General features: G+C 39.9%; 1 protein-coding gene across 2 annotated transcripts; it reads left to right on the forward strand.

Annotated features, from left to right (window-relative positions):
* Positions 1 to 2,238: 2,238 nt before the first annotated feature.
* On the forward strand, positions 2,239 to 22,310 carry LOC111960232 (uncharacterized). Of its 2 annotated transcripts, XM_023982141.1 has the most exons (4): positions 2,239 to 2,660; positions 19,735 to 20,393; positions 20,566 to 20,711; positions 21,393 to 22,310. In XM_023982141.1, exons 2-4 carry the CDS (start codon positions 20,168 to 20,170, stop codon positions 21,813 to 21,815), a joined length of 795 nt encoding a protein of 264 aa, XP_023837909.1. In that variant the 5' UTR covers positions 2,239 to 2,660; positions 19,735 to 20,167; the 3' UTR covers positions 21,816 to 22,310. The 2 variants fall into 2 exon arrangements, with proteins under 2 accessions (XP_023837909.1, XP_070293935.1); XM_070437834.1 differs by lacking the exon at positions 2,239 to 2,660 and having other exon boundaries at positions 19,154 to 20,393.
* The last annotated feature ends 1,935 nt before the right edge of the window (positions 22,311 to 24,245 follow it).

Genomic DNA, 24,245 nt, shown 5'->3' on the forward strand with positions numbered 1-24,245 from the left:
AAAAAATACTTTATTTACATAAATATTCAGACCCTTTGTTATGAGACTCAAAATTGAGCTCAGGTGCATCCTGTTCCCATTGATCATCCATGACATGTTTCTACAACTTGATTGGAGTCCACCTGTAGTAAATTCAATTGATTGGACATGATTTGGAAAGGCACACACCTGTGTATATATATGGTCCCACATTTGACAGTGCATGTCAGAACCAAAACCAAGCCATGAGGTCGAAGGAATTGTCTGTAGAGCTCCAAGACAGGATTGTATTGAGGCACAGATCTGGGTAAGGGTACCAAAAAATGTCTGCAGCATTGAAGGCTTGAACTTTGTAGTTCTCCCTATAGATTTTGCGATGACGTAGTGTCCCCATCAGTGACAGAACACTGAGCCAATCACGGTGCAACTAGAGAAGATTACAAACCCCTATTCTCTGTATTTTCCGCTGGCTGTCCCTCCACCACAGAAAGCACTGAGCTAGGCTGAAACAACTGCATTTTTGAGCTGCCTTGCTCAAGAAAGCAAAAAAGAGACAATTTTTGTAGCCGGCTTTATTAACTCAAAATTTGAGTAAAAAAATGTTGTGTTGTTACATTGTTTGCCAACTGACATGTGACACGTATTAATGCCAAAATAACATGCAAAACATGTAACAGGTGGGGCTCTGTTTGTATTATAATTTATGGAGTTAGGGAAATCAAGTCTGAAATTGTGAAGTGGAAATTACAAACTTTAGAAGTCTTTTTTAAACCTTGAAATGTCCTGCTCCAACAAGGTGATCAACGTAAGATGCTACATCTGCATGATGCTAATATGTAATTACATGTAAAGCTCATATATCAAAGTATACTGTATCTATTCAAAGTGTATCTCTAAAAAGGTCCTCTAGGGTGATGGAGGGATAAATAACTTAGTGTGGTATGTTACAGGTCCTTGAGGGAGATGGAGGGATAAATAACTTTGTGTGGTGATATGTTACAGGTCCTTGAGGGAGATGGAGGGATAAATAACTTTGTGTGGTGATATGTTACAGGTCCTTGAGGGAGTAGGAGGGATACACCATCAGACGAGCAGGAGCAACCTGGGAACATGGATAATATGTACATGCTTGATGCATCATTCAAACAATTGTATAAACTCAGAGTGTTTTCTATCCAATAGTAATAATACTATGCATATATTAGTATCTGGGACAGAGTAGGAGGCAGTTCACTATGGGCACGCAATTCATCCAAAAGTGAAAATGCTGCCCCCTATATCAAAGAAGTTAATGATTAACATGTTTGAAAAGTCGTAAATCTATGCTTAATTTAACTTTTGGTATATTTGGCATTTGGCATTTTTATACATATTCTGCATTTCCACTGAAGAAAGCAATAATTAATCAACATACTGCTGTAAATAAATGGACACTACCTGATATAAAATTGGAAATGCAGAGTCTGTAGCCATTCAGCTATGGGTTTCACAGCCCTATAATAATGATACAAGTATTATCAACTTACCAAACCAAACAGATTTGCAGGTCTTCTGTTTCCCACATTTATTGATGAATTCATTTCCCATCATGAAAATGTATCCCCATTCCCCAATCCAATACCTTCTTTAATACCACAAAAAAAAACGGACAAATACAGCTTTTTACGCCAATCTGGCACCCTCATAAAATCTGACATAGCACCAGTATCCCAAAATATTAAGCGAAACCAAGCATAGAAAACAGCATTGCCATTAATAAAAAACAAAAACATAAAGCTACTGTTATTTTATAAGTATTTCAGTGACAACCTAGTTGATTAACAATATTGGGTTGTTAACACGTTTTTTTTTTCTAAATAAATGTGGGACAAAAAGTCCAAAATGTATTGCTCCAATAACTTTCAAAAGATTGTTCTGAAGTTCGCCCCCCAACAATGTATTGTCCTATGAATGAAGTCGCACAAAAATGTGTCTTTTCCTACGAATTAAGTCACACAAAAACGTACGAAATCTGCTGAAATACTTGTTTTGTCAGACAGACAGACAGTAGTGAGGTCATTGTGTCACGTCTCCTAAGAAACAGAAGCAGGTTGCCACAGAGACCAATAGACACAGGAAGAGACATCACCACAAGATGTTACCTGAAACATAGAAGGGGGACATTGTCAGTAAGCTTTGACCCACTTCCTCCTGAAAACACACAAGTGGGCGGGTGTTTCATGTACCTCAGCCACACTGAGCAATGGGCATGGAAGATAACTCATGCAAACCCTTCTGCAGGCATTCAACATCTACATGAAAATACACACACACTGTTCTGAAACCATCAGTCTGATCAGCACAGTAACAGACCCCAAACACACCCACTCCTGATGGTCTAACTCTCAAGCTGAGTGAAGGGGGATTTTCAGAGAATGACTATAGAGTGTGACTTCCTTTTCAACTAACATACCGGGAGTATTCTAGAACAGTAGCCCTCATCAAAGGAAGTCTCTTTCTCTCTTCTCTACTCTTCTCTGTGTCTTGGTGAGTCTAGCTAGCTACTAGTCAGTCACAGAGAGATTGGGAGGACGTACAGCCAGAGGAAACAGACAACATACAACGCCTAACAGAGATGTCTGGTGGTCCCCTCTCCTCCTTCTCCAAACAGGGAATACTCCTACTCTCTATCCTACACTATGGTTAGTATTGTATGGAATCTTTGCTTTCTGCTGCTCATGTTTTGTATCTATTAAATGTGCTTGCTTGTATGTTAAATTTAATAATACAGTTAGCTTTCGCTAACTTCCTTGTTAGTGTTTTGTAGTTTCTCCTAAGGTAAATTGATACAATTATTTTTTAATGAAACACATTCACATATATTTGATGCGAGTGTCATTGGTGTAGTTGGGTCAGCAGCTTTTTGTAATGCTCCCAGAAGCAAGATATCTTATGATCCTGTGCTAGACGCTGGTGATTCATTTAATTTAAGGTGATACCAGATTGTATACAATTACTGTTTATAAGTCGTCCCTTAAAAAAGCCTCAACGCTAAACAATAAGACAAGGACAAGTATAGATATGTCCTCAATTGTAGTTATCTTTGTATTTTTTTCTTACTTCATGACAGAGTTATTTCTTTCGAAAGTTTAATAATATATGATTGTAAACTTCCCCCTGCAAGCCAATCAAAACTTCTGCATCTTATTGATAACCTATAATACCGTATATGGTTGTAGACTGCCATGTAATAATCACCGTTTCCCATGTGTGTATATACAATGCATTCGGTATTCAGACCCCTTGACCTTTCCACATTTTGTTACATTACAGCCTTGTTACCTTGTTGAACTGAAAGGAAATGTGAAACAGTTGGGAAATGTTGTAGTAAACTTATGGATCTGCTGTTTAGGGAGCGTGTATATGAAAAAGTAATTTCCAGGGTAGGTATGCCTGAGTATAAGTAAGAGCTGTGAACACTACGAGCGACAAGACACCTCAAGAGAGATACACCACAGAACACTCTAAAGAAGAAAGAAATAAAACATGGATTTGTTAAGTACTGACACCCCCGTGACGACCTTAACATCGGAAGTAGGACCACGGCTAAAACATAGAGGAAGGGATGAGTATAAATCAGCAATATATGATGAGCCAAAAAATGTGTATAGAACCCAAATTCCTCCCGTAACTTTGCTGAAAGATCAAGTGTTGATGTCTAATGGACAACTATGGGGGTATATGTTTGATTACCCTGCCTGTAGAGTGAAACTCTATACCTTAGCCAGAGGAGAACAATATACAGACCAGACCTTAGGAGTGGACTACAGGTTTGAAGACTGGCATGTGTTTCGCATGGAGGTGTGTCCTGAACTGAGAGCTAGCTCAAAGGGTTATAGCTTGTTCATGGGTTACGAGGCCCATTGGGAAGGTGCCCCTGACTCCTCAGGAAGAATATTTCATAGGGTGAAAATACAAAGAATGAATGGACTTCCTTGTGGATGTGTGGAGCTCTATATCAGCAATGAGAACATCTGCAACGAGAACCTCCGTGATGGTGGACTGACAGGGGATTTTAGGTAACGTATGCATATTCCTTTTAAAGGTTGGGATATAATGGAATTGAAATTGTTTGAGTTAGTGGATGCTCTCTTTGTATAGAGCCAACGCCGGCAGAGTATTGTTAAACTAAGGAAGTGCATTATAAACTCAGCAAAAAAAGAAATGTTCTCTTACTGTCAACTGCTTTTATTTTCAGCAAACTTAACATGTGTAAATATTTGTATGAACATAACAAGATTCAACAACGGAGACATAAACTGAACAAGTTCCACAGACATGTGACTAACAGAAATGGAACAATGTGTCCCTGAACAAAGGGGGGTTAAAAATCAAAAGTCACAGTCAGTATCTGGTGTGGCCACCAGCTGCATTAAGTACTGCAGTGCATCTCCTCCTCATGGACTGCACCAGATTTGTCAGTTCTTGCTCTGAGATGTTACTTCACTCTTCCACCAAGGCACCTGCAAGTTCGTGGACATTTCTGGGGAGAAGGGCCCTAGCCCTTACTCTCCGATCCAACAGATCCTAGACGGATCCTGCTCAATGGGATTGAGATCCGGACTCTTCGCTGGCCATTGCAGAACACTGACATTCCTGTCCTGCAGGAAATCACGCACAGAATGAGCAGTATGGTTGGTGATACTGTCATGCTGGAGGATCATGTCAGGATGAGCCTGCAGGAAGGGTACCACATGAGGGAGAAGGATGTCTTCCCTGTTACGTACAGCATTGAGATTGCCTGCAATGACAGCAAGCTCAGCCCGATGATGCTGTGACACACCGCCCCAGACCATGACAGACCCTCTACCTCCAAATCAATCCCGCACCAGAGTACAGGCCTCGGTGTAACGCTCATTCCTTCGACGATAAACACGATTCCGACCATCACCCCTGGTGAGACCAACCCGTGACTCGTCAGAGAAGAGCACTTTTTTCCAGTCCTGTCTGGTCTAGCGATGGTGGGTTTGTGCCCATAGGCGACGTTGTTACCGGTGATGTCTGGTGAGGACCTGCCTTCCACAGGCCTACAAGCCCTCAGTCTAGCTTCTCTCAGCCTATTGCGGACAGTCTGAGCACTGATGGAGGGATTGTGCGTTCCTGGTGTAACTCGGGCAGTTGTTCTTGCCATCCTGTACCTGTCCCGCAGGTGTGATGTTCGGATTTAGTGATCCTGTGCAGGTGTTGTTACACGTGGTCAGCCACTGCGAGGACGATCAGCTGTCCATCCTGTCTCCCTGTAGCACTGTCTTAGGCGTCTCAGAGTACAGACATTGCAATTTATTACCCAGTCCTCATAGCTCCTTGCAGCATGCCTAAGGCACGTTCACGCAGATGAGCAGGGACCCTGAGCATCTTTCTTTTGGTGTTTTTCAGAGTCAGGCCTCATTAGTGTCCTAAGTTTTCATTACTGTGACCTTAATTGCCTACCGCCTGTAAGCTGTTAGTGTCTTAACGACCATTCCACAGGTGCATGATCATTATTAATTGTTTATGGTTCATTGAACAAGCATGGGAAACAATGTTTAAACCCTTTACAATGAAGATCTGTGAAGTTATTTGGATATTTACGATATGTGGATATATTTCAAGATTTAGTAAATGGTTATAACTACAGCTACCACAAGAGTATCTGTATGAAACCACCTGAGGTCTCTACTGAAAACTATTTTCAAACTCTTTCTTTTCTTTAAAAATCTGTATGGTTTGTTTCCCCATCGCCGTAAGCAAAAAATGGATTTTAAATTCATAGTGGGTGACTTGGTACATATATCTAAGTTGAGGGGTGTTTTCGACAAAAATATGAGCAAGGTGACAGCGATGAGCTGTTCACCATTACTGAATGTTTACCACGTACACCTCCTGTCTATAAGTTAAAAGATTACGATGAGGAGCTAAAAAAAGGTAATTTTTATGAGAAGGAACTCCAGAAGGTAAAGATGGGTAAAGACAAAGTTTTTTCACGTGGAGGAGATTCTGCATCAAAAGAGAGAAAAGGGTTAAACATGGATGTTGGTCTGTTGGAAAAACTGGCCACAAAAGTTCAACAGTTGGGTATTAGAGGAGAGGTGGTGGAGGCCGTCGGTGTGAACTTAAACCCTCATGCTGGATAAAAACACCTCCATTCGAGTATAAACTGTAGTGCATCATGGAGCACAGTGGATTTTACCTCACTCTACCCGGTAATGCGTCTGCAGATATATATAGGAATAACAAAAGTTTGAATTATGTAACCAATTTTCCAAAACCTATACAGTTATCAGAGGCCTGGGAGTAGGTCTCAGAGAGATTACATACCCACAGAGTTGGTATAAAATCAAGGATAAGGATCGTGATTTTTATTTGAAAAGGATATCTGAACCCCCTAAACATATGAAGCTTAAAAAGGGATTCTATAGAACTGCCGAGAGGATCATCTTTGAGTTGAACGGCCTCCTAACCCTGAACCAACTGAAAATACTATTGAACTACAACCCTATTCAGAAACGTGTACAAATCACAGGGGATGATGAGGTAGTTATACAAACCAGTGGTAATTTAGCCTACATGTTGGGGAAGAAGCCCAATAAATGGGTGTATGTGAAAGATAAATTATTCCCACTCCCTGAGGATATACATGCAGGATTTTACAACATGTTTGTGTATACCGACATCATATCCTATCAAAGGGTAGGAGACAGTTATGTACCCCTCCTGAGAACAGTTCATATAGATGGAAAGGATGGTGATGTAGTCACTGTTAACTATGACAAGCCACACTATGTACCTGTAAGCAATAAATATATTGAAAACATTCAGGTTGAGCTTCACGGATCAGAACGAAAATATAGATTTTACAGTAAAGTGATTGTAAAACTCAACTTTAGACCTGTCAAAGCTTCTCTACATATCTAAAATATTATTATAATTATATATATTACATATATTTTTTTATATAAACATAATAAAAAATWAAAATACATTAAAATGGTTATGGTACACAACCACCATCTTGATCCTTACCGATATGTATCATACTATGTTGATCAAGTGGGTAATGGATTACCAAGTTATCATGGAACCCTTACCATGTATGGTTCGGGGATAGGTGGTATATTTGGTAACCTCTTTAGGATGGTTATACCATTTTTGAAGAGAGGCATTAGCATAGCCAAACTTCATTTAAAATCAGTAGCCAAAAATATAGTAAGTGAGGTGGTGGCTAATGCTATGACCAGACGGGCGTCATCAGATCCTGAGCATCAAGAAGGCTCAGGTCTTATGTTGTTGTCACGGAGACCAAAAAAGAGACCTCCGGGTATAAGGATTAGGCCGGCCCTTAAAAAGAGACCTCTGGGTATAAGGCGTAGGCCGCCCTTCAAAAGAGACCCCTGGGTATAAGGCGTAGGCCGGCCCTTCAAAAGAGACTCTCGGGTATAAGGCGTAGGCCGCCCTTCAAAAGAGACCTCTGGTATAAGGCGGAGGCCGGCCCTTCAAAAGAGACCTCTGGGTATAAGGCGTAGGCCGGCCCTTCAAAAGAGACCTCTGGGTATAAGGCGTAGGCCGGCCCTTAAAAAGCGAAGGTTAATTGTTAGAAGAAAGTCAGTAAATCAAAGACGACATAAAGTGAGGAGGAACTACAAAAATAATAGTCAGAAGCATTTTCTAAAAAAAACAAGCAACATGTCTCTTTTACACCGCATGTCCTCTGAAGCTATACAGACAGAACTCGATCTTTTCATGGCCACATTTTCAAAAGATAGGTCCTGTTATGTGGAGATAGTCCCACTCTCTGCCATTACAGACAATGGACCTATAGAGTTTTTCATCTCAGGCCATGGTGACATCTACCTGGACCTCAACAACACCTTATTACATTACGTCTCAAAGTGACCAGAAGAGATGGGACCAATATATCAAATGATGCCAAGGTGAGCCTCATTTAATTACCCCTTGGCGACCATCTTCTCCAAAGTGGACGTGACTTTGGGTGAACGCCTTATCAGTCAAAGCAGTGCCACCTATCCTTATCGAGCTATCCTGGAATGTTTACTAAACTACTCCGAAGACACTCTGAAGACACAATTCAGCGCTGGGCTGATTAGCAAGGATAATGCAGGAGTTTCTACGGAATGGGGTGTATAGCTTTATCTGAGGCCGAATAAGACCTCTTGGAATGACGAGACCAGTCTTTTCACCGTTCAGCTTGGCGTGAGAAGGACCTCTGGATTGCGTTCTGAAAAGCTTTCGTTATAGACGTTAGATATCTCCGGCTCTGATTTGATTTGATATATGTGTTAAAAACATCATAAACTAGTTATTTTAAACCGACTTATATCAGTTTATATCAGTTTATTGCGATTTTCGGTATTTTCTTTGTTTTGCGTTATGGTGAGTTGAAGACTCCTGCGCCACATGGCTAGCTTTGTTAGCTATTTCTACAGATGAAGATGACATTCTACAACCGAACAACGATTATTCTGGACAAAGGACACCTTGTACAAGATTCTGATGGAAGCTCATCAAATAGTAGGAACCATTTATGATATTATTTCGTATTTCTGTCAAATGTTTAGACGTATATTACGCCCTGATTTTGGGCGCTGTCTCGCTATAACGTAAGCTGTATGTCGTACTAAAGTTATTTTTAAAAATCTAACACAGCGGTTGCATTAAGAACTAGTGTATCTTTAATTTGCTGTCCAACATGTATTTTTTAGTAAAGTTTATGATTAGTTATTTGATTAGATTAGGTGCCGCTCCAAGATTTCTCCGGACAATATTTCTGCATTTTGACTACGTATTCACATTGTAAAACCACGATTTGTGCCGCTAAATATGCAAATTTTCGAACAAACCATATATGTATTGTGTATTATGATGTTATAGGACTGTCATCTGATGAASTTTGTGAAGGTTAGTGAAAAAATGTATATCTTTTGCTGGTTTATTCGCTGTCGCTAACGTTGCGTTGAATGAATGCGGTTGTGTGGTAGGCTATTGTAGTAAGCTAATATAATGCTATATTGTGTTTTCGCTGTAAAACACTTAAAAAATCTGAAATATTGGCTGGATTCACAAGATGTTTGTCTTTCATTTGCTGTACACCATGTATTTTTCATAAATGTTTTATGATGAGTATTTAGGTATTTCACGTTGGTCTCTGTAGTTATTCTAGCTGCTTTGGTGAGATTTGTGATGGTGGCTGCAATGTAAAACTATGATTTATACCTGAAATATGCAAATTTTTCGAACAAAACATATGCTATACAATAAATATGTTATAAGACTGTCATCTGATGAAGTTGTTTCTTGTTTAGTGACTATTTATATCTTTATTTGGTCGAATTTGTGATAGCTACCTATGCGGTAAATTTTTTTTGAAAATATGCGGTTGAGTCTTTTGCTATCGTGGTTAGCTAATAGAAATACATATTGTGTTTTCGCTGTAAAGCATTTTAAAAATAGGAAATGATGGCTGGATTCACAAGATATGTATCTTTCATCTGGTGTCTTGGACTTGTGATTCCATGATATTTAGATGCTAGTATTTACTTGTGGCGCTATGCTAGGCTATGCTAGTCAGCTTTTTTACTGATGAGGGTGCTCCCGGATCCGGGATTGTGACCAAGTAGAAGTTTTAAGGATCATTGAGCAAAACATGAATACCTAAGACCTACATGGTCTCATGAGCCGCTTGATAGGAAAACAATTTTGCGGAGTATGGGCTTGTGATTTTATTWTTTTWTWTTTWTTTATTTAACCTTTATTTAACCAGGTAGGCAAATTGAGAACACGTTCTCATTTACAATTGCGACCTGGCCAAGATAAAGCAAAGCAGTTCGACACATACAACAACACATAGTTACACATGGAGTAAAACAAACATATAGTCAATAATACAGTGAAAAAAAATAGGTCTATATACAATGTGAGCAAGTGAGGTGAGATAAGGGAGGTGAAGGCAAACAAATATATGTATAAATAAATAAAAATATAAAAGGCCATGGAGGCGAAGTGAATACAACACAGCAAGTAAAATAAAAAACTAAAAAAAACACTGGAATGGTTGGTTTGCAGTGGAAGAAAGTGCAAAGTAGAGACAGATATAATGGGGTGCAAAGGAGCAAAATAAATTAATAAATAAATACAGTAGGTAAAGAGGTAGTTGTTTGGGCTAAATTGTAGATGGGTTATGTACAGGTGCAGTAATCTATGAGCTGCTCTGACAGTGGTGCTTAAAGCTAGTGAGGGAGATAGGTGTTTCCAGTTTCAGAGATTTTTGTAGTTCGTTCCAGTCATTGGCAGCAGAGAACTGGAAGGAGAGGCGTCCAAAGGAAGAATTGGTTTTGGGGGTGACTAGAGAGATATACCTGCTGAGCGCGTGCTACAGGTAGGTGCTGCTATGGTGACCAGCGAGCTGAGATAAGGGGTACTTTACCTAGCAGGGTCTTGTAGATGACCTGGAACCAGTGGGTTTGGCGACGAGTATGAAGCGAGGGCCAGCCAACGAGAGTGTACAGGTCGCAGTGGTGGGTAGTATATGTGGGTGCTTTGGTGACAAAACGGATGGCACTGTGATAGACTGCATCCAATTTATTGAGTAGGGTTTTGGAGGCTATTTTGTAAATGACATCACCAAAGTCTAGGATTGTAGGAGGTCAGTTTTACAAGGGTATGTTTGGCAGCATGAGTAAAGGATGCTTGTTTGCGGAATAGGAAGCCAATTCTAGATTTGACTTTGGATTGGAGTTGTTTGATGTGAGTCTGGAAGGAGAGTTTACAGTCTAACCAGACACCTAGGTATTTGTAGTTGTCCACATATTCTAAGTCAGAACCGTCCAAAGTAGTGATGTTGGACAGGCGGGCAGGAGCAGGCAGCGATCGCGTTGAAGAGCATGCATTTGGTTTTAATTGTATTTAAGAGCAGTTGGAGGCCACGGAAGGAGAGTTGTATGGCATTGAAGCTCGCCTGAAGAGTTGTTAACACAGTGTCAAAAGAAGGGCCAGAAGTATACAGAATAGTGTCGTCTGCGTAGAGGTGATCAGAGAATCACCAAGCAGCAAGAAGCGACCATCATGTGAATGTATACAGAGAAGAGAGTCGGTCCAAGAATTGAACCCTGTGGCACCCCCATAGAGACTGCCAGAGGCCCGGACAACAGACCCTCCGATTTGACACACTGAACTCGATCAGAGAAGTAGTTGGTGAACCAGGCGAGGCAATCATTAGAGAAACCAAGGCTGTCGAGTCTGCCAATGAGGATGTGGTGATTGACAGAGTCAAAAGCCTTGGCCAGGTCAATGAATACGGCTGCACAGTATTGTTTCCTATCAATGGCGGTTACGATATCGTTTATGACCTTGAGCGTGGCTGAGGTGCACCCATCACCCATGATGAACTACCTATTGAGAAATGGAAGGATCGACCGGCCATGTTTATTGTCAATAACCATCCTAAACACATGCCTGGTGAACATTGGCTAGCTGTGACATTAGAAGATGATGACGGAGCTAGTAAAATCACAACCTTTTTTGATTCCTATGGCTTTCCCCCCGGATTTTCACATTTCCCCCCCATCTATTAAGTTCTACTTGGTACTCATCCCGGATCCGGGAGCAAATAACTAATCATATACTTTACTAAAAAATACAGGTTGGACAGCAAATGAAAGATACACTAGTTCTTAATGCAACCGCTGTGTTAGATTTTTTTAAATAACCTTATTACGACATACAGCTTACGTTATAGCGAAACAGCGCCCGAAATCTGGGCGGAATATAGTCTAAACATTTTTCGACAGAAATACGAAATAATATCATAAATGGTTCCTACTATTTGATGAGCTTCCATMAGAATCTTGTACAAGTTGTCCTTTGTCCAGAATAATCGTTGTTTGGTTGTAGAATGYCSTCTTCATCTGTRGAATTAGCWAMSAAAGCTRGCCATGYGGCRCRGMARTGTCCAACKCACMATAACGYAWKACAAASAAAWTMCMGAAAATCGCAATCAACTGATATAAACTGCTATAAGTCGGTTTAATATAACTAGTTTGATGTTTTTAACACATATATCGAATAAAATCAGAGCCGGATATATCTAACGCCTATAACGACAGCTTTTCAGAACGCAATCCTGAGGTCTGTCTCGCGCCAAGACGAACGGCGAAAAGACCAGACCTTCCATTCCAAGACGTCTTGTTCGGCCTCAGATCTAGCTAGACACCCCATTCCAACTCTCACTGCCTACTGACATCTAGTGGAAGGCGTATGCAGTGCATGTAGACCCATAGATTCCATGGAAATTAATAAACTGACCCTGGAACAGAGCCCTCGATTTCAGATTTCTCACTTCCTGACAGGAAGTTTGCTGCAAAATGAGTTCTGTTTTATTCACAGATATAATTCAAACGGTTTTAGAAACTAGAGAGTGTTTTCTATCCAATAGTAATAATAATATGCATATTGTACGAGCAAGAATTGAGTACGAGGCAGTTTAATTTGGGAACGATTTTTTACAAAGTGAAAACAGCGCGTCCATATTGACAAAAGGTTAAACAGTTTTTGACCAAAAATGGATCAAAGATCTACTACAGCATCAAGCAAGTACAAGATAACCTTTCTACTACATGTGGTCAACACTGTGTATTCTTGTAACGGTTGCTCTCCTCCTCTTCTTCTGAAGAGGAGAAGCAGGGATCGGACCAATACGCATCGAGATATTCTGACATAATGAATTTATTTACAAGACGAACACTGACACGAACTACACTTGATAATTAAACAAAATAACAAAACGACGTAGACTGACCTAAACATGAGAACTTACAGATACACGAAGAATGCACAAACAGATACAGACTACACAAACCGAAACAGTCCCGTGTGGAGCGACAAACACAGACATGGAAGACAATCACCCACAAACAAACAATGTGAAACAACCTACCTTAATATGGTTCTCAATCAGAGGAAAYGTAAAACACCTGCCTCTAATTGAGAACCATATCAGGCAACCAATTAACCAACATAGATACACATAACAAAGAATGCCCACCCCAACTCACGCCCTGACCGACTAAACACATACAAAAACAACAGAAAACAGGTCAGGAACGTGACAATTCTACCTATGCCAAAGAGACAATGGAGTTTCTTCTGAAGATGTTATGTCAATTTCTAATGATGATTTAATCATTGCTACCCATCCCGGATCCGGGAGCACCCCCCACAGTAAAAAGCTGACTAGCATAGCCTAGCATAGCGTCACAAGTAAATACTAGCATCTAAATATCATTAAATCACAAGTCCAAGACACCAGATGAAAGATAAAGATCTTGTGAATCCAGCCATCATTTCTGATTTTTAAAATGTTTTACAGGGAAGACACAATATGTAAATCTATTAGCTAACCACATTAGCAAAAGACACCACTTTTTTACTCCACCAGTTTTTTACTCCATCAGTAGCTTTCACTAATTCGACTAAATAAAGAAATATATAGCCACTAACCAAGAAACAACTTCATAAGTTGACAGTCTGATAACATATTTATGGTATAGCATATGTTTTTTTAGAAAAATTTGCATTTTTCAGGTATAAATCACAGTTCTACATTGCAGCTGCAATCTGAAATAGTTCCGAAGCTGCCAGAATAATTACAGAGACCAACGTCCAATAAATAATTACTCATCATAAAACATTTCTGAAAAATACACAGCGTACAGCAAATGAAAGCCCAACATCTTGTGAATCCAGCCAATATGTCAGATTTTTTAAGTGTTTTACAGCGAAAACACAATATATCATTATATGAGCGTACCACAATAGCCAGAATSACAACCGCATTTACCAGCAGTAAATGTTAGCGATCGTAACAACCCAACAAAAGATATATAATTTTACTAACCTTGATATACTTCATCAGATGACAGTCCTGTAACATCATATTACACAATGCATATAGCTTTTGTTCGAAAATGTGCATATTTAGCAGCATAAATCGTGGTTATACAATGTAATCAGTAAAAACATGGCATGCATTCTGGCCGGCGCCATCTTGGAGAAGCGCCTATTATAATAAAAAAACTATTCATAAACTTGACTAAAAAAAATGATAAAAAAACTATTCATATAAATGACTAAAAAAAATGAGGGGTCCTCTCGTTCCATGTGGCTTTATAAACTCGGACAGCTACGTAGAGACTCCATTCCAATTCTCATTGGTTACTGACATCCAGGGGAAGGCGGGTGCAGTTCATTTCGAGCCATAGGATATACACAGAGTTTTAGACTGACCTGGGATCAGAGCCTAGTTTTCAGACCTTCGCAGTTCCTGTCATGATTTTCGCTGCAGATAGAGTTCTGGTTCACCCACAGACATAATTCAAACGGTTTTAGAAACTAGAGATTGTTTTCTATCCAATAGTAATAATAATATGCATATTGTACGAGCAAGAATTGAGTACGAGGCAGTTTAATTTGGAGACGCAAAATGTCAAAGTTGAAACAGCACCCCCTGTAGTGACAAGAGAAGTGATGATAGCACCGTAAATTGTTTTATCAGAAAAAATCTAAAGTGTTTAAGTATGTGTCCTTTATGACCCTATAATCAATGTGTATGCTCACGTCAAATGTTTAAAGAATGTGACAAATGTTAATTAAATTATACAATTTTTTTAAATTGAATTTATTGAATTTAAACAATAGTCATTCAAAAGCCTAACCACGCTGAGAGATCAGGATTAGGAAAAGGTCCGGAGGCGTTCAGGGGTGAGGACTCATCCATAATTGAGTTATTATTAGCCCTTTCAAAAGGGGGAGGGGTTGCTAGAACATCTTTAGGAGTGCTGTAGCTCTTTGAAGGGTATTGTTTTAAAGTTTGAATCTGTTGGCGAAGCTTATAGTTTGGTACAACCGAGAGTGGAATGTTGAGGACTGCCAGGGCTTTAAGAAAATGACGCCACCCAGGAGGTCTTATGTCATCAGCAATCTTGTGGGATTCAGTGATACTTTTAAGCAAGTCCATCATATGAGAACCCTTGACAACATCCTCCTGAAAGATAAACTCTCCTTGTTCATAATGTATGTAACATTTTTCCTGTTATGTGCTGGAACATGTGTCAACATGTCGTGCATAATATTATCTTCATCGTGCATTTGATGTTCAACCGGTAAGATCTTCGGTCCAGGCATTACAGGGGCATTGCTCACTCTATGCTCTTCATCCTTTAAGGGTTCTGGTAGGGAAAGCGATAAATGGTTGGTCTCTCTCTCACCTTGTTTAACCAAGGCCAAATACATTTGCAAGAGGTTTGTGTATTTTTTGACCTTTTCATAGGGATTCAATCCTTTTCTGTTCAAAATATCCTTCATGGCCATATCCAAATAATTTTCGCTGTTAGTCTGATATTTTCAGGACCCTGTAATTGCTCTTTAAATCTATCCAACTCTTGTTGAGGCAGTAAGTACATTTTATTTGCCATCACACTCTGTGTTCAACCCCCACGTCTGGCAGCAATAAGGCTGGTGATGAAGGGCACGGCTATACTTAGTAAAGGTAGAAGAAAACCCCCAGACTGTTGTATGGTATGTCTTTTCTTTTGAAGACTGGCCCTTTTATTATTATAGAGTTTGATCGCTGTCTTTTGTCTCTTTAATTTTGTTAATTGGGTCTGGGAGATTGGGATGCGTCCTTTGAGAAGATTCAAAGTAATCTCACATAGTGATAATATGAGATCTGAAGAACAATGACCCAAGATGGTCTTACGTTCTTTAGGGGTAGCCCCAACTAGCGATGTCAACCATTGAATGGACCCGCTAGAGTATGACTTGAATTGTCGGCGGTAGTTGTCAGGCGATGGAATAGCTATATATGCTGGAAGTAAAAAGTGTGTACGATAGGTTTTCATGCATGCTAATGCAATAGTCGTACAACTCAAGGGGTCAATGTAGGCATCTTTGATTACCTCTTCTCTGAATCTAAGGCATCCGCCACGCAGTTTAACCACAGCATTGTCACAGTATAATTCCATCTCTTTATGGAAATCAAAGGTATTATCACTGGTCCCGTGTGGCTCAGTTGGTAGAGCATGGCGCTTGCAACGCCAGGGTTGTGGGTTCATTCCCCACGGGGGGACCAGAATGAATATGTATGAACTTTCCAATTTGTAAGTCGCTCTGGATAAGAGCGTCTGCTAAATTACTTAAATGTAAATGTATTATGACGTACTGCCAGGATTGTTCAGTTTTTGGTCACTAGATGCCCCCATTGCGTCTTTTTGAACCTTTTGTTTTTCCCTTGTTCTAGTTATTATTTGCACCTGTGCCTCATTTCCTTGTAGATATTTAAACCCTTCGTGTTCCTCAGTTCTTTGCTCTGTGTTTGTATGTTAGCACCCAGCCCCAGCCATGCTGTGAACATTTATTTCTCTAGTTGGATTTTCCTGAGGTACTCTGGTTTTGTTCTTGTTTATTTTTGATTATTATTTTGAGGTTTGTTTTTCCCTGCTGTTCTTACCACTTTGTGGATTTTCATTGTATCTTGGAGGATATTCATTTTTTCTCTTGGCATTACTTTTGACGTTGTGGATTTTTATTTTTTGCCTGAAGATCTTTTTCCTTTATTAAACCACCGTCTCTAGTACTGCTGTGTCTGCCTCATCTTCTGGGTTCTGCCAACTATTAGTGACTGTTTCTCACACCAGGTCCTGACACGTAATGTCTCATACCAAGTAATGAATCTCTCTCTCTCTTTGGGAGACATTTGATCACACCCGTACATTTCGGGACTGGGATAAGATCAAATATAATGTAGGTTCTCCTCAGATGTGTTGAAACTTCAACTGTTAATGTATCTCTGGTTGAAGGTGGGGTCTACAAAACACAAGATTTCACTACCTTGGGCTATGACACTGGGTGCAACGCCTTGTTGCATCATGGGGTTCAAAAGAAGATTATTATTTTTTTTAAGTTAAGTTTTTGTACTGGGGTTTTCTGAAATGTTTTAGAAAGAGTAGTGCACAATTAGGGCCCTCTGCCGACCAGTTTTCACCCTTGAAAGTCATCGTAGATACAAAAACAGGCAGAAGAACCCCTGATTTATGATTTCTCTCGAAGTCATAAAACACATATTTCTCTGAATGTTCATCTTCAGCCAATGATTGAATGTAGCACTCACGTTCCACTTCCTGAACCATTTCTGTGTCTGCTTAAATTAAGGTGTAGGATTCCACATGTTGGGGATTGTCTATTTTAAAGTTTGGACATTTTGGACATTTTTTCGTAGCAGTAGGAGGAACGACATGTACGATGACAATCCTCACATGGTGTAACGGCTGCATCGGACATTTTTCATCCTGACACACTGAACAGTTATAACAACAAGAGTGTCCCTGTGGGGTGTAGCCTGAATGACATGAAACTCATATGGTGTTCCTAAGAAAGCTCTGATGTTGGTAATACCATAAAAATTGTTGTTTTGCACATAAAAGTACAGAATATGAGGTTGAGGGTTCTTCTGGAATTTCAAGAGAGCTGAATTAGCTCTACTATGGTACAAAACCACAATCTTGATGTTCAGCAAATTTTCTAATTTGACTATGTCAGAGAAAGCCACTGGCTCATGTATACATAGATCTACAGCCTTTTGGAGGTCACTAGCCTTTTGTAAAGCATCTGGATCAGTACATACAGGATTGAGTAAATGTTACAGACCTTTTGCAAAACATAACTGATTACCAGGATTGTTACCGTTTATGAGATAGGCCTGCTTACTTTTTATAATTTCTGATTGCATGAGACGATCATGTTTCCTTCTCTGACCCCCTCCGCCTAGGGGTTGGCGGACTATTTGTACACGTTCTAAGGTCCTATCAGCTATGATGGATAAATTAGATTGAACAAGACGTTCCAACTGGGCTGGAAATTGTTCAAGATCTGCTTCACCATTAGGTAAAACAAGAGATACTGTGTGTTGCATACTATCACCACATATTTCAAGCTGTAAGACATCATGAGTTGTGGCAAAATCTGTAGCCTGTTCTAAAAGTTCTCCTAGAGTATCCAAAATCATCACATAAAAAGATGCATAATCATGGCTCTGATTCATACATGTGAAATTAAAATAACTGACGAATCTCTGTATTGTTAAATTTATTGCGGTACAAAACACAGACATTTCTATCAATACCGTCCCCCATCTTATTTATTACACAATTTTGCAATTCATCAAAATCATAATTTGGTTGCTCATTGTCTTCATAGCCTGCAGGGCTTGTAGGTGCCATGTGTTTATGTGTGGGGGGTGTTGTTGAAAGAGGGGTTAGCTCGTTCATTAGGTTAATTAAGGAGATCAGTTCTGGGGGTACCGGTGATAATGTGTGATTATGTGTAGGAGTTATAGTAGTTGTGAATGTATGTGTGGGGGTTKKGYCCCTCTCGTTMATTAGGTTAATTAAGGAGATCAGTTCTGGGGGTACCGGTGATAATGTGTGATTATGTGTAGGAGTTATAGTAGTTGTGAATGTATGTGTGGGGGTTGGGCCCCTCTCGTTCATTAGGTTAATTAAGGAGATCAGTTCTGGGGGTACCTGTGATAATGTGTCATCATTTGCATGATTTAAAATAGGAGGTGAGTGTTGTTGTGTGGGGTGTGGTGTTGAAGGAGGGGTGATCTCATTCATTTGGTTAATTAAAGAGATCAGTTCTGGTGGTATTCTAGAAGTATCCATGTTACATACATATTTTATCGTTTGTTTGGGTGTTTTTTTATCAGATTGGTGCTTATCAAGCGTGGCATGGTTTTCTTCCAGAAGGATAGATCTTGGCTGTACTGCCGTCTTAGTAAAGCAACCATACGTGTGTGTAGCTGGACTTCTCTGGCTTTTAGAGCCCTGTAACAGGCTGTGAGAAACCTATCTTGAAGATCTATATCGTGATGCATGTCCTCACTGATGCTATCTTCAATAAGTATAGGCTCTACCTCAGAATTGAATGTATCAAGCTGATTAGCCGCATCATACAACACATCATCCTCATCATAGCTCAACACATCATCATCAAAAATACAAATGAGAAGACAATCATATTAAAAGTAATGTGAGAATTGCGTTGTGGAAAGCTTTTATACTGAACAAAAATAAAAACGCAACATATAAAGTTTTGGTCCTGAAGTAAATGATTCCAGAAATTCTGTACACAAATTTGTTTACATCCCTGTTAGTGAGCATTTCTCCTTTGCCTAGATAATCTATCCACTTGACAGATGTGGCAAATCAAGAAGCTGATTAAACAGCATGATCATTACACAGGTGCATCTTATGCTGAGGACAATAAAAGGCCACTCTAAAATGTGCAGTTTTGTCACACAACACAATGCCACAGATGACTTAGGTTTTGAGGGAGGGTGCAATTGGCATGCTGACTGCAGGAATGTTCACCAGAGTTGTTGCCAGAAAATGTAATGTTCATTTCTCTACCATAAACCACCTCCAACATTGTTTTAGATCATTTGGCAGTAAGACCAAACGGCCTCACAACCGCTGCCCAAGACCTCCACATCCGGTGCTGAGGATTATTTCTGTCTGTAATAAAATGTATTTCAATTGACTGTTTTCCTTAAATTAACTGTAAGTCAGTAAAAACATGTATTTCTAGATTAACACTTATTAAGATTGTCCCTATCTGAATAAACAGGTGCAAACTCTGCGCCCGGTGAACCTCTTCTTCTCTCTTTAGGGACCTGGGCTGATGTCCCTCCAACGGACCAGTATGGGTTGAAGGGAGGTTCGGTATGTCTGGCTGTTGCAGAACCCCCTGATCAACTAAAAGGAATTATATGGAAGTTCCAAAAGGATGTAATAGTGGTTGATAAAGACATCTCTCCTAAATACAAGGAGAAGGTAGATTATAACCCAGTGAACCACACTCTGTGCATTAAGAATCTGACGGACACAGACAGTGGAATTTACATTGCAAATGCAAAGAAAATAGATTGGACAGATTCAACGTCTTCATACAAACTTAAGATGTTGGGTGAGTTTAGTGATTTTGTTGTGTTTTGGTAGTCTGCTATGTGTTTCTGTTTTGCTTGGAAAAGCTCATCTCAATTAAAGTGTCTTCACCAGTCATACATGTAAAATGTGTTGTAGAAGCTGTTCCCATTCCAGCCATGCAGGTCACCTACTCCAACTCAAGTACAGGACTTTGTAACATCACAGTGAATTGTTCAGGCTGGATGTTTTCTGTCTGTGATGGAGGTCAGTGCCCACTGTACCAGGATTCTCTGTCAGTCTCTGAGGTCAACATCACCGTCTCCAGTGGTAATGGATTCATCCAGTGTATCGTCAACAATCAYGTCAGTGCAGAGACCAAATCACAACGCATGAAGGACATATGTAGGTTTAATTAACTCACTTCCACTTTCTGTGCATTCGTCTATCATTAGAAAAAAATCAACAAAGTTGTAATATCATTGCAGTTATATTCTTCTCCAGCAAAAATGTTGATAATGCTGTTTTTGTGTGTGTGTGTGTGTGTGTGTGTGTGTGTGTGTGTGAGACCTCTCAGGTATTGGTGAGAAGAAGGGGATCGCTGCAGCATCACTAGTTGGCATCATTGTGGGCATTGTTACTGGTGGATTATTCTTAGTTGGTGCAGGATGCATCATATCAACCAGAAGAAGGCGATCMCCTAAAGAAATACTGCTACTGAAGGTACCCTCTCATTAATCTATGTTTTAAGAACGTGGAGTCTATTGACGGACCAGTGCGTAAATATATTTAAAATAATAACATCCAGGTACAAATCTGTCAGGTTAAGCTAGAGATATCCGTTTTTTATGCATGGGCCGCAATAGGTGGATGCAGTAGATTGAGATGCAGCCCATGCTACAGCAGTGTTTGTCAGACCATGAGACATTCCTGAAATCGGTTGTCTCAGGAAACTTCTGTAGCGTCTGAACGGTTTGGGCTACAAACTAATGTCACCCCACTGTGGAAAAGGGATTTTGCTCTATGACCTGTTTGAAGGTAACCGGTACTGGTTAAAAAAATGAATGGAAGTATGGAGGTATAGTTAAATATGTGGGGGGGGAAAAGCAAAAATATTTCCTGAGATTTCTTGTATCTCCTAGATATAGGACAGACTCTTCAAAACCTTACTCCTTATTTTTAATTTTTAACTGTCACATTTATGAATGTGTTATTCAATGCATTTCTATGGGATTTGGGCCAAATTCAATATTTTATCAAAACATTTACAAATGTAATATCAAATAGCTAAATGATGCATGGTATGACCATGTTAAAGCAATTCCCCCACCGTCCAATGTCTTAGAGTCTAGAGAATTTGAAACAATGATAATTTGCATGTTATGATTACTCATCTCCTAACAGGCCGTTGTTCCAGAAGTTGACAACCCAGTGAGCACTATACCAGGAAGACCAGAACCACAGAACACCCCTGGATCTGAGGTGACATCTATCTACGTTACTGCAGGAAGACCAGAACCACAGAACACCCCTGGATCTGAGGTGACATCTATCTACGTTACTGCAGGGAGACCAGGAGCAGTACCAGCAGCAGCAGGAGGAGAAGAGGGGCATCCAGTGAACAAGGAGTACACTTCACCAGAAGAGAGGAAAGAACCACAGTCCCCCCCACAAGCAGAGACATTCTACAGCACCCTACAGATACCAGCTGCAGCACAGCGCCACCCAGTGGGCAAAGGAAATAATCTAAAGAAACCAGACACGGTGTACTGCACAATAGGAGATTACCCCTCCATCCTTCTCAGAGACCCACTGATGTTACATTGATTAAGATTTAACCCATAGACTCAGGTACAGAATGCAAACACAGGGGAAATTATGAAGGAGAGAGAATCGTGATAATGGCTTTTTACATTTGTTGTCTAATTTCATCCATATTTAAAGTGGCAATCTGCAATTCCTACGTACTTTTGAATTAATTGTATATGACTATTGATCCATGCAGAATACAACATATGCTTGTTTAACTCCATTGTTTGTAAAAACTGTATTTGTAAAACAATTGGTGGCAGGGTACCCGAGTTGTTATTAGTTAGACTGCAGATTTCCCCTTTAGCGATAGAAAGTATGTAAAACAGTCTTATTGTCTGTAAACGAAAATGAAAACATGCAGATTAATACAGTAGTGCTATACATGCTTTAAAAAAGTGTTTATATACAAATCAGCTGTTTGAAAATGGGAAGCCCATCCATTCAATCAATCAAATCGACCAATCAATCAATAAATACATAAACCAATCATTCAATTAATAAATAAATCAAGCAAGCAACAACCTACCGACTATGTAATAATGTTTATTTTTTTATATGTACTGTATGTCTAATTATTTTATACGATGAGAATTCATATTTACAAATATAACTATAAAAGGTATCTGTCACATCCAGCTGGTTATGTGGAGGAACTACAGATATGGCAGTCAATTCTGACTAAAAGCATTTGTCCTGTGGACAAAAGCTCACATATCGGAGTGGCTGCAGTTCTGGATTTTCTGTAAACCCGATAATCGTTTTTTACATTTATTTAGATGCTGCCTACATAGCTGCAGCTCAGCTCTCCACTGCCGTTAGCCTACATCATCACACAAAACGCAGATAGTTTTTGCTCCAATGCAATGTGTAGGGACTGCATCCTGCTTGTGCAACTGCAATTGCCATTAAACAGAGAAGGTTGTAACCTTCATAAAGGCCTTGAATGTTCGTTCAAATGAGGCAGAGACTTAAGCTACATCCTCATGGTTCAGAGGACGGTGAGTAAAGAGAGAAACGCGAAGGGAGGTTGAGTGTGAACAGCAGCTACGTAGAAATAATGTGTGTGTATTTTACCTGCATTTTACCTGCATGTGACTCCGAAGGAGGATTTGATAAAGTGATGCTGCTTTCCCTGCAGATGTCAATGACAAGATACACTCATTGTTTTATGTATTAGTTGACAACTGACACGCCTAATATTGTCACTCATCATATTTATGTCAATTTAGTCGTGTCTATAGGCTTACACTTGTTTGTGAAATTAGTTTCAGTATAGTTTAGGTTTTGACATTGTCTCTAAGTATTCAGATCATTTGCTATGAGACTTGAAATTGAGCTCAGGTGCATCCTGTTTCCATTGATCATCCTTGAGATGTTTCTACAACTTGATTGGAGTCCACCTGTGGGAAATCAATTGATTGGACATGATTTGGAAAGGTACACACCTGTCAATTTAAGGTCCCATAGTTGACAGCACATGTCACAGTAAAAACCAAGCATGAGGTCAAAGTAATTGTCCATAGAGTTCCGAGAAAGGATTGTGTCGAGGCACAGAGCTGGGGAAGGGTACAAACCAATTTCTGCAGCATTAAAGGTCCCCAAAAACACAGTGGACTCATTCATTCTTAAGAGGGAGAAGTTTGGAACCACCAAGACTCTTCCTTGAGCTGGCTGACTGGCCATACTGAGCAATCGGGGGGATGGGTCTTGGTCAGGGAGGTGAACAAGAACCCGATAGTCACTCTGACAGAGCTCCAGAGTTTCTTTATGGAGATGGGAGAAACTTCAAGAAGGACAACCATCTCTGCAGCACTCCACCAATCAGGACTATATGGTAGAGTGGCCAGACAGAAGAAACTCCTCAGTAAAAGGCACATGACATCCCGCTTGGAGTTTGCCTAAAGGCACCTAAAGGACTCTCAGACCATTAGAAACAACATTCTCTGGTCTGATGAAACCAAGATAGAACACTTTGCGCTGATTGCCAAGCGTCACGTCTGGAGGAAACCTGGTACTATCCATATGGTGAAGCATGGTGGTGGCAGCATCATGCTTCAGTAAAGGGTCTAAATGAGTAAAGGGTCTAAATGCTTATGTAAATGTTATATCTTTTTTTTAAATCTAAAAACCTTTTTTTGCTTTGTCATTATGGGGTATTGTGTATAGATTGATCAGGGGTGGGAAACGATTGAATCCGTTTTAGAATAAGGCTGTAACACAACAAAATGTGGAAAAAGTAAAGGGGTCTGAATACTTTCCGAAAGCGCTGTATATGGGCTGACTCAAAAGAAAAACACAATTGAGGAAGGTGAGAGATGAGTAATACTAAAGTCCCTTAATTGTTTTTGTGTCACTCATCTTTACAGAGATCAGGGAACGATGCCAGACGGTATCTTTTACACGTCTAAAATGAACATTTTATGGTTTCTACTCATCCTCACAGGT

This window comes from Salvelinus sp. IW2-2015, linkage group LG37 (genome assembly GCF_002910315.2).
Source record: "Salvelinus sp. IW2-2015 linkage group LG37, ASM291031v2, whole genome shotgun sequence".
Taxonomy (NCBI): domain Eukaryota; kingdom Metazoa; phylum Chordata; class Actinopteri; order Salmoniformes; family Salmonidae; genus Salvelinus; species Salvelinus sp. IW2-2015.